The sequence below is a fragment of the Andrographis paniculata genome, unplaced genomic scaffold (genome assembly GCF_009805555.1).
Source record: "Andrographis paniculata isolate CXL003 unplaced genomic scaffold, ASM980555v1 Contig89END, whole genome shotgun sequence".
Lineage (NCBI taxonomy): Eukaryota > Viridiplantae > Streptophyta > Magnoliopsida > Lamiales > Acanthaceae > Andrographis > Andrographis paniculata.
In genome coordinates this window covers 1,651,723-1,663,612 of record NW_026137627.1, presented here as the reverse complement: position 1 = coordinate 1,663,612, position 11,890 = coordinate 1,651,723, and the positions used below count along the sequence as shown (strand labels likewise).

Sequence of the window (11,890 nt, the reverse complement as noted above, 5' to 3'; positions counted from 1 at the left end):
GGCAAAAAAATCTTTTACCCGTACTTTTTACTCACTACCAATATAATATTAATCGTGTCAAACACAGCTCAAACTATACTTTTGAGAAGGAGGGAGTATCTTTTAATAATATTTATGTGAAATCATCTCACCAAAATATAGTAAGGGAACAAACACTATATTAAACAACAACAAAATGATAATACATGTTCTAATCTGATCCCAGTGACTAGTTTATATTGCATGCTCTAAGTATATGGGAGAAATAAAATGCCACTGCTTAACTGGCCATATTCACGGATTTATACGTGCTGAAGATGTATTCATTAGTCCAAGGAGATAAGAGACACACAACTGTAGGATATTAATAAATAAAATTCAGTTTACTGGATCCAATGTTCTTAAAACGTCATCTTCTAGACTAGCACGATAAACTATGATTAAAATCTTGCTACAAGAGCCGAGGATTCTCAATTGTATAAATTTCCTTTCTAAGTTCGTTAAAACAACATCAATCATGCATGTAGACAAGCAAAATTATGCCTAAAAAATTTTTACAAGTGCTCTCGGCAGAAGAAGTCAATCAAGCAATAGATGCGGAACAAGAACGACACAATGTAAAAATCAGATGTTGAGAAAGCCAAATAGTGCGATAATGTTTACCAGCTGCGTAAATACACGCAAAAATCAACTCCGGCACTGTGTCGCCGCACTGCACGATCGAGTGTACGGATTAGCTTGAGCACCTGGTCGGCAGTTGTAGTAGGACGCACCTCTACGTGAACACGGGACGTTGTTCGCCTGCAGCGCGCCGTAGCTGATGTACTTAGTGGTTGCTAAAATGCGCCGATTGCTCTCCGAATCCATGTCGAAATCGAACTCATCTACGCCGTCGGCCATGCACTCGGCGACCGAACCTTGGCAAACCTCCGCCTTACCACCGATCGGCATCCAGCTAACATCGTCGCCTGCGCAGGCGGTGGTGATGAAGAAAATGAACGCTACTAAGGCGGAGATGCGGAGGCGGAAAACGAGAAGTTTCCCCATTTGTTAATGGCTTTCTGCTCAGTTTCAAAGCATAAAGAAAGCGTGAAGCAGAGAGCGGGCATTTTAAATAGCCGGAGAACTTGGAATTTGGTGCCAATATTCTCTTAATTTACCGAAATGCCATCCCACTTGTTGCTTTTTAATTGGACTGTAAAACTATTGCGTGAATTTTCAAAGTTTGTTTAATAGTGGAGATCACGACATCACGTTGCCGAACAGGGGATATATAATAAGCTATTGAATAACAAGATCATTTAGGTTATTTTTAAATAAAACAATTGAAAATTTGAGAATAATAATAAAAATTATTTAATTTCATGTTTAGTAAAAAATATATATTTACTGTAATATATATATATATTTAAATATCGAATAATTATAAAATTTTCAAAAATTTCATGTAAACTGATCTTTAATTTATTTTTTTTTACAATGTGAAAATTTGTAGCCTGCTATCGACCAGTGCATTACATAAATCTCGATTGAACCTAATAGTCTTCAAACTAGGTCTGACAAAAATAAGTCCCACTGAATTTATGATCTCACGGTTATAAATTTACCGCACATCATTAGCCATCTCTTACACGTTAATCCCTTTCACCACTAGGCGTCCGGGTTTAAACTCCTATACGATAGCTAGAGGATCACAAGTTAACCCATTTCACACTCCGAGTCACTTCTTATAGGATGTAAATAAGGGTTTTTTTTTTTTTTTTAATTGCAGGAATCTGCAGCTACTAATTTTTGAGTATATTTTGAATAAACTTTGATTGAATTTAAAAATTTGAACTAGATTCAGTAAAAACAAATCATACTAGACGAACTGATAAATAAAATCTGAAAGCGGTTCAAAATTTAAACAGGTGACCAAATCCACCTCCCTACTATCTAAATAAAGTTTCTTTTGGGTGTGTTTGTTTGGGAGATTGGATTTTCAATCCACTATTTATCCCATTTTTTTTCCTCAAAAATATTAAAATCAAACACCTATTTTTTATTTTTTATATTATACTCTCTCCGTTCCATAACAAAGTATCTATTTTTCTATTTATTTTAGTATGTCCCATAACAAAGTATCCATTTCCTTTTTTAATAACCGCACTATCTACTTAACATTATAAATACCCTTACAACTTACAATATATTACACAAATGTCATTACCTCTGTATTCCACGTACTAATAAAATTATTTTAGTCATTTCTACTTTATTCCTAATATATCTCAATATAATACTAATATTTCTAAAACTACGTGCAAAAAGCAAATGGATATTTAATTTCGAGACGGAGGGAGTACTATAAATTAATTTTATATTCAAAACATCATATCAACACTTATTTATATCACATCATACAACTATTCAAATTCAAAATTTTTACTATTCAAATCCCAATACAAAATCCAAACCCCTAAACAAAACACACCCGAAATGTATTATTTCAAATGCTCATCCTGATGCTTCAAACAGTGAACCCTTAGACTTCATCCTGACTCTTCCTCAACATCAGAAGATGTGAAATTAGTTTTAAATTTCACATTAAATGTCATCCACACGGTGATATCCTCTTTGTCACCATATACTCCTTTCCACCTCCACTATGTACGGTCAATCTTTTAAGGTAACAAGAACCAATATGAATTTTGTATCATCTCAAAACATGTCTGCATTGTCAATGTATTGTTCCATAGTGTAGATGAAATCATCTATTTAGGGCCGGCCCTGGCCAGGTGGAAAGGGGATCACGGTAAACAGGGGCGTATTATATATTTATGTTCTATATGTATTTTCTTTGTCCCAAAATAAATGTCTTATTGGGTGTTGGAACGAAAATTAAGAAATAATAGTATTTAATTGAAAGTTGGTATAAAATAGAATATAAAAGACTAAAATACCTTTTCTTTTTTAAGAATTTTAAAAAGTAGATTAAAGTACTAATTAGGGATAGTTTGAAAAAGTAGAAATAATTTTATTATAAAGTGTGAACCACAGTTACTAAATAAAAAATAAAATAATTGTTTTGGAACGGACGAAAATAAAAAAACAAGACAACTCTTTTGAAACGAAGAAAATATAATTTATTTGATATATATATAAATACAAATAAAGGACTGTAGTTGTAGTTTGATGTAGAAACAAATTTTAAATGTTGAAGTCTTGAGTTTAAATCTTATCTCAAAAAATTAAAAATATTTTTCAATACTAATTTTAGAGGCTTTTTTTTTTTTTTCATTCGTAATTTTTCGAAACTTAGGACCGACCCAGCATCTATTATCCAAAACTATGGTTCTTCAGCATAGCTTTCCGGACCGACCTTGCATCTATTAACCAAAACTATGGTTCTTCCGCATAGCTTTCCGGCAGGAAATATGTCCACTCCTGCCATGAACTTTGTCGACCTTCTCATCACAACTTGGTCAATAATGACTCTTTGATCATGCCCGATTCCTCTTGGATGTACGAACGATCTACAACAGTTGTTCTATTATCTCCCGGACTTTCTATTTTGATATTGACAAAGTCAATATCTCTTCATGTAATTTGTCCCCTTATTGGGCGATATGTTGCTTTATCTCGTCAAACTTAAACTTATGGTCACCAATCGTTAGGTCTACTTTAGCCAATCTATTCTTGGTTAACCCCTAGCACATTCACAACGTTGCTCTCATGCAACATTTCTTTCCAACTTAACATTGATATTACTTCCATATATGTATACATAAACAAATATTCCCACAATCTATTTTCTATTGTCCTAGTTGATATTTATATTTCTTTAGATAATTAATTTTTTTTTGTTATGAATTGACAAATTTATCTTTTATCTTGTGTATAAAAATAAATAAATCAATAAATAAAATAAGAACAATAAAAAGTAAAATTTATATATACAAATAGAAAGAATACAATAATTATTGAACGTTCTAAATAAAACATTATTATACTCACAGTAAGGAATGGGGCATATATGGAGGCAAATTTTGTGGTGATTTGAAATATCCTTTTCAATTCACTGTGTTAGAAAGTACATGTTAACTTCAATGATACAATATTTTAAATATTTATGCATACAATATGCTCACTCCAGAGAATAACATTTACTTTGTGCATGTAGATTTTTAAATATTAGTATTATATTGAATTATAATTAAAAAAATAAAAATAAAAATACATTTATTAGTATTATGTAATATAGAAATTATGATAATTGTGTAATATATTTAAAACTGAAAAAATATTCATTATGTGAGGTAGACAACTAAATTAGACAGTGTAACTATTAAAAATGGTGAAGACTAATAAACTAATAAAGATCCATGCCCAGGCCACGTATGTGTCTGTGTATTCGTTCATTTTATGACCTTTTTATTTCGTGAGGAGGAAATAAAAAATTAATGTTGTTACACAAGACACAACAACAATGATGCAATAATAAATAAATAAATAAATATTCACAACCTTTAGTAGAAGAAAGATTACCAGTTTCACCAGCTTTCCACTATCTTTCTAGTTTGCTTAATATTGCTTCCATTGGAGGCACTTCTTTCACAATTTCTTGCCAATCAGGCATCCCCTGAAAATCATAAATTGGTACTCACAACTTAATGAATAATCTCTAAAAAACCACCACAAATTAATGAATGGAGTTTCACTGGTGAAATAGATAGCCAAACAAACAGGACAATGCAGTCTTGGATGTAACGAAGAACCGATGATTTCATGTCGACGATAATAAACAGTTAGGGAATATGTGACTTAGTTCAATTCTTGATGATGACAGAAAATGAATGAATAACTTATGAAGTTTAGAGGATAGCTCACCCGGCCTGATTTCCGGATACGGCCATCCAGACGGAGAATTATGTATACATCTTCGCCCGGAGTTATGCCTTCGGATTTTTGTTGATCCTGGATCCACCTGGCAAGAAGAAAACATAGTCTGTTTGTTTAAGGTTTTAAAATGGTCTCATGCTGTTCAATTCTTTGTTTGTCCATTAAATTTACCCTTTTCTAATTTATTCAATATTTATTTACAACAAATATCAGTATTATTGTTACATATAACTTACCTTCTCTCTCTTCAATCTTCATTCCCTTAAAATTTCCACAATACTTGTCAATAAAATATTCATATTTGACCCAAAATGAGCTAAAATTATCGGACAAAGGGATCAAATTTCTATTTATATAACATCAAAACAACTATTTCTACACAAAGTTTTACCAATCCCAAAGATTAATACTGAAGAAACAGTGCCTGCAAACATTCAATAAAAACTATTCTATTTGGTGAAGGACAATGTATATTGGAGATGGTCCAATTTTTGTTAGCTATTTATGGGTAATTCGAATTATCATTAAATTTTAAAATGAACTTGTGCGCGAGAGACCATGGCAATTACCTTTCCCATTCAACAGGAGATACTGGATCTGCTCGAAACCGAATCTCCGCTTTGAGTTTAGACTTTGCAGCTATTGATTCAGTTCTCTTGTCAAAATCCTCCTATCAAAAAACAAGCACACAGATCAATTAACATAGAGAATGCGAGAGATGAAAGACGGAAATGCATGGTTCCGTCTTACCCCAATAGATGGGAGAGATGCTGTTGCCTTCGAAGAAAGTCCAAATCCTTTCTTCTCTGCTTGTTTTTCTCGGCCCTCCCCCCACACAATCGGAACTAGAATAACTCCTCTTTTTACAAGCTCAGTACGAAATCTCTCAGCCTTCCGCATTGCAGCAGAAACCGTCTCTTTATTCCCAGCTAGAATCACCTGTTAATTGATATTCAGCTATAGACTATATCATCATCCTAAAAAACAGATAGCAGGAATCATGCAATATTAATTGATATTCAGCTATAGACTATATCATCATCCTAAAAAACAGATAGAAGGAATCATGCAATAGGTCCATAGCATACTAGATGATGTTTCAAAATCATAAAAAAAACTATGGGAATATATATCTAATTTAAATTGTATGTTTGGAAACTGAAACTGCAAAGTGTAAGATAAGAAGGGTAACTAACAGGCCTTGCTGTGTCTCTTAGCTGCACAAGTTCCACAATTCTGTTAGTCGACAGGCGTAGAGGCAATCTTGATAGTGTTTCGTTTCGTGTAATTTGAGCGAGTTGTTCCTCCTCTTTCTTGTTGTCCCAGAAAAATAAAGCCAGAAAAGCAACAGCACCTGCACAATACTGAGTCAAACACACAATTGGAATTTGTTTGTATTCATGTGAATTAAGTCAACAAGAATACATTCGAACGTGTTAATATAACCTATGCCTTACACGAAGAAAACTCCATTGGTTTTTTTACCTCCAATGTTTATAGCTGCATTTGTCGAAGTTTCCAACAGGTCAGGAGCTCCTTCGCCCCCTTTGAGAGCACGAAACAGCCTTGGTATGGTGAATAACAATGAAATTCCTGCTGCAGCAGTGAAGGCCACGTAGAAAAATTTGCGAATCCCGCGAAATGGTGCTTGGACCTCACTGATGAGTTTAAGATCCCTCCTGAAGCTATAGCCAATATCTTCACCACCCATTCTAGCCTAATAAACACCCCCACCCCACCCCACCCCACCCCACCCAATTGTCATATAAAAAGTAATCGTGAATTCCAGAACTAAATAAATTGTCAAATAATAATAACAAAAAATCAGGCCAGCTTTACCAACCAACCTCTTCTTGCAACTCTCTAAATTCAGGTGTTGTTCTAAATGAAGCCAAGTCAGGATCATTTAAAATAGTGCTAAACTTGAGGCCGTAATCTCTTAGAGCTGTGCGCAAACACTCAGCAGCTTTCTTTCCTTCCTCTCTGCATCGAAGAGTGAAGTAGAAAACATAGAATTCTGGTGGATGCACAACACTCAAAGATAACACATATTCTAAGAAACACCTCTTAACACACAAAATTTCAGATTCTAGGAATCAGCATCCACCTGAAGGAGCCGATTTTCAGTTATTTGGTACTAGATTGTCCACTTCACGAGATAGGGATCGAAAATTTGTACCACCAGGATAGCCGATACTCAAAAACTCAGATAGCAATGTCAAGCTGCAAAATCCCACTACCAATGGCATCTTCATCCTTAATGGAAGTTTTCCATTGAGGGGTCTCGAAAAAGTTTCAAAAGAGTCCAATATCACTTTATAAAGAGTTGGAAAATGCACGAGTTTTGGCAATTTTCAATCGGCCACTTCAAAATGAAGATGAATTTATCTTGAAGATCACCCATTTACTTTTATCAGCATCTTTACTGTATTTTTCTTCCTTCGTGAACTTAGAAGATTCTGTCTTCAGGTTCAAAAAATCAAGTTCGAATATCAAATCGAAATTTACTTTTATTTTGTTAAATTTTCAGAGTTCCAGGACAATGATTCATCATTTCCAGACTAAGATAACATTTCATAAGCGATAATCGGAGTAATGTTTACCTGTATGCATGGCAGCAAGCCTTATTATACAAAGCAGCTTGAGCTTCTTCAGGATTTGGGTTCAAAGTAAGCGCAGTTTCGAACTGTGTAAGAGCATCTTTAACCTGGAAATAAATTCCTGAAGGTTTTAACACTGACATTCAGACAGACTCCCTCCAAACATCAAATACTGAATTTGGAAATTCTTTATTTCAAATAGAGAATTCAAATGGCACAAATCCTATAATATCTTTCCAGAAAATCAATACAATCTAAATATTCAAATAACTACATACAAACTTAAATTGAATCTCAATCGATCTACATTATTCTTTAGATGTTTACACCAGCAACTGAAGAAGATTTTATTCAGGACCTACTTAATCACTGAACTAGAAAAATCATCATCCAAGCATGATATTAACGAAGTAATTTGAACACAATCGAGGTGACAACCTATCAGCAACCAAAATGCAAACGATCGATAAAATTGAAGTACCCGTCCTTTGGAGAACAAGGAAAGCCCCAGATTAACACATGACTCCGCCGTGGGGGCGCCGACTTCCGGCGAAGTTGAAGGAGGCGAGGATGGAGAGCAATGGGTAAGCTTCGTGTAATCGACTGAGGACCACAGCGAAGAAGAGGGAAGTATTTTGCCGCCGAGAAACCACGTTCTGGTAATTAGCAAGGAAGCTGCAATTGGGAGCGAAGAATGGGCAAAGTAGCGGCGGAGACAATGGTGGCGGGGCGGTGCAAAGGTTGCCGCGGCCATGGAGAATTCATGGACTGTATTTTCAGATTATCCTCAATGGTATCGTCGCGCCGTCGCCATTAGAATTTTCATTTTCATTTTTATATTTATTTTTATATTTATTTTTATGTTCTATACCCAATATGCATTCTTTAAATGAGCCAGCCCCATACCCGTTTATTTTTGGGCTTTTATTATCTTAGCCCATTTGAAGTTTACACTTTTTTGGGTTTAGATAAGACACTATGCTTAGACCATTAACCAGCTTAGAAAGCCCAATACGATTATTAAAAAAATTATAAATAATATTCTAAAAAATATCATCCAACAAATACGCTACACATATAATAAAATTTAGGGAAAAAATTAATTCTAGTTTCAATATGATTTTGATCACAGTATGAAAATTTTATCAATTTTAGTTTTATTATAAACTAGTTCAATCAATTGGTCATTTTATAAACTATTTCAATCAATTTTGGTGTCACCGTTAAAAAATTAATGGAAATTGCTGACATGGACACAACGGAGGTGATGTGACAGCTGACCTGGAAACTACACGGCCATATATATTTCAGTGTATAATTATATATGACCGCGTTGTTACACGGCCATGTATAATTTTACACGGCCGTGTACATTTCTGTTTAAAATTTTATTTTTTTGTTATAGTTTTTTTTTTAAAAAAAAATTATTTTGAATTTAAAATAGTTGATATAGTTAAAATAGACAAAATCAATACTAATCATAATATAATTAAAATTTATCAATCTTAAATCAAATATAAAAAATTATAAGATATACTCTTTTGAAATATTTTGTCTAAAATTCTATTATTATAAAAAAATTTCCTCTTACAAACATCAAATTACACAACTATTTTTTAATTTTGTATATTATAGTAGTATTAAAAGTTAACTTATTATTTCAATACAATAATTGGATGTTTGTAAGATAAATTCTTTTAGGGTGTGTTTGTTTAGAGATTTTCCCCCAAATACACTATTCATCCAATTTTTTCTCCCCAAAAAATAACAAATAAAACACTTTCTTTTTTTTTCATTTTTTTATATTATACTAAAAATTAATTTTACATTCAAAACATCATATCAACACTTATTTACTCAATCCGTTCCATATCTATGTATCCATTTGCTTTCTGCACGGAGTTTTAAAAATATTAGTATTATATTTGGATAAAGTATAAATAAAGGTAAAAATACTAAATTAACCCTATTAGTATTGTATGATATAAATGTAATGACATTTGTGTAATATATTGTAAATTAGACAAGTATTTGCAATGTTAAGTAAATAGTGCAATTACTAAAAAAAGAAATTGATATTTTGTTATGAGACGGACTAAAATGGAAAAATTGATAGATTGTTAAGGGACGAAGAAAGTATATCAGATCATGGAACTAAAATTCAAAAATTTTTCCTATTCAAATCCCAATTCAAAATCCAAACCCCAAAACAAACACACCCTTAGTAAATAGTACTAGAATTTTAGACAAAATCTTCCAAAACAACATACTCGATAAATATTTATATTTGAACTAAAATTGATATATTTTCATTATATTATGATTATATTGATTTTTTCCATTTTAACTATATCAACTATTCTAAATTCAAAAAAATATATATATATAACAAAAAAAGAAAATTTTAGACCAAAACATAAAGGTACGGCCGTGAAGAATTATACATGTCCGTGTAACAACATGACTACGTATAATTATACACTGAAATATATATAGCCATGTAACAAAATGGTCGTGTAACAATATGATCATGTATAATTATACACTGAAATATACATGGTCGTGTAGTAACATGACCATGTATAATTATACATCGAAATATACATGACCGTGTAACAACATGGCTGTGTATAATTGTACATGACCGTGTAGTTTCCAAGTCAACTGCCATGTCACATCCATTATGTCTACGTCAGCAATTTCCGTTAATTTTTTAACGGTGGGACCAAAATTGATTGAAATTGTTTATAGTTGGACCAAAATTGATTGCAATAGTTTATAATGAGACTAAAATTGATGAGTTTTTTATATTTAGACCAAAATTGATAAATTTTGGTTATATTGAGACCAAAATTGGTTTTTTCTCCTATTATAAAAAAATAATAATATATACATATTAATATAATATTATATGTTTATTTACAAAAAAAAAAAAAAAAAAAATCAATAAAACTAAAACAATATTAAATTAAGATAACTTTATGTTTCTTTTGCCCAAAACCCCGATTTTTACTATTTGGACGATGTGTTTCTCGAAAAAAATATATTTTTTTCTCTCACAAAATATCTCATCATAAAATATTTTAATATCAAACTCAAATTAAATTTTTTTCAAACTTATTTAAAGAAACATACCAAAATATATTGTTTTTTAATAAAAAATATGAAATTGAAATATTAATTGATCAAAATTTAAATTAAAAACTTAAAATCAAACCAAAATCGAACACACCCTAATATTTGTGTTTATATAACATTTTAATATATAAAAAATAATACTCCTTATATCCAACCAAAAAAAAAAAAAATCTATTTTTTTTTTCATCAGTTTTATCCATTTTTTCTTTTTTCTTTAGAATTGTATTATTAAGTACAACACAAAAAATATTTTTACAATCTTTCATATATTGCACAAAAAGATCCTTGATGGAGAGCATATGTGTGGTTTTTAATAAGAGCAGACTACACAACTGCTTAAACCCCTAATTTACCAAGATCCATATTTTAAAATTTTAACATGTTACTATTAGATACATTAGGGTGTGATTGTTTGAAGCATTGGATTTTAAATCCACTATTCATCCAATTTTTTTTCCCTAAAAACATCAAATCAAACACTTATTTTTTATTTTTTATATTATACTAAAAATCAATTTTACATTCAAAACATAACATCAAAACCTATTTATATCACATCATACAACTATTCAAATTCAAAATTTTTACTATTCAAATCTCAACTCAAAATCCAAACCCCCAAACAAACACATTTCATAAATATTTTTCTATAATTCATTCTATTTTAATTCTAAAATTAAAAATTTAAACTCTAATTAAATATTTTTTAATATCAGTATCTATCTTTTACCGTCCCTCCTCGTCTTCTAAAATTTTCTAAAAATTGCATAAAATTTCTTTGTAATTTTTAAAATATGCACATGATCCCTTAAAAAAGATATTTTGTGCAATATTTTGAGAACATAAATTAATTTAATGTAATTTTTAAATTAAGAGGGAGAAAGGTGAATACTTCCAAACAATAGTGAGAAGTATTTTTGCCTAAAATATTTATTAATTTTAAATATATTTGACATCTATTCAATAACAATTTGAAGCGTGAAAAAAAATGGATTACAAGCGATGTTCCGTTTAAAAAAATAAAAAATAAAAAAAATCTCAAGTAATTCGATTCGTTTTACAAGAATGATAATATGATATAAATAAGGTAAAATTGTTTATAACTCCCTGGTGATTTCAAAATTCAACGTAAAATCTCCTTGTACTTTAAAAATTGCACGGTACCTCTTTATATTTAAAAAACGTTAGAAGATGATTTTCTATCTATATGTTTTGCATGACAGGGGGTTTTATGCAATATTTTTGAAAGTATAAGCGAGCGTCATGTAATTTTTTAAAGTAAAATGGAAATT

The 11,890-nt window shown here is 31.2% G+C and overlaps 2 protein-coding genes across 2 annotated transcripts; both read right to left on the bottom strand.

The window, feature by feature from the left end:
• Positions 1 to 287: 287 nt before the first annotated feature.
• On the bottom strand, positions 288 to 2,930 carry LOC127243029 (rapid alkalinization factor-like). The gene has a single exon (XM_051262866.1). It carries the CDS (start codon positions 1,024 to 1,026, stop codon positions 667 to 669), a length of 360 nt encoding a protein of 119 aa, XP_051118823.1. The 5' UTR covers positions 1,027 to 2,930; the 3' UTR covers positions 288 to 666.
• A 1,433-nt stretch (positions 2,931 to 4,363) lies between these two features.
• On the bottom strand, positions 4,364 to 8,286 carry LOC127243028 (protein LOW PSII ACCUMULATION 1, chloroplastic). The gene is made up of 9 exons (XM_051262865.1): positions 7,942 to 8,286; positions 7,464 to 7,567; positions 6,708 to 6,843; positions 6,346 to 6,577; positions 6,057 to 6,214; positions 5,611 to 5,799; positions 5,430 to 5,530; positions 4,849 to 4,945; positions 4,364 to 4,600 (listed from the first exon to the last, which is right to left on the bottom strand). The coding sequence occupies exons 1-9, from the start codon at positions 8,212 to 8,214 to the stop codon at positions 4,526 to 4,528; spliced, it is 1,365 nt and encodes a 454-aa protein (XP_051118822.1). The 5' UTR covers positions 8,215 to 8,286; the 3' UTR covers positions 4,364 to 4,525.
• Between the last annotated feature and the right edge of the window lie 3,604 nt (positions 8,287 to 11,890).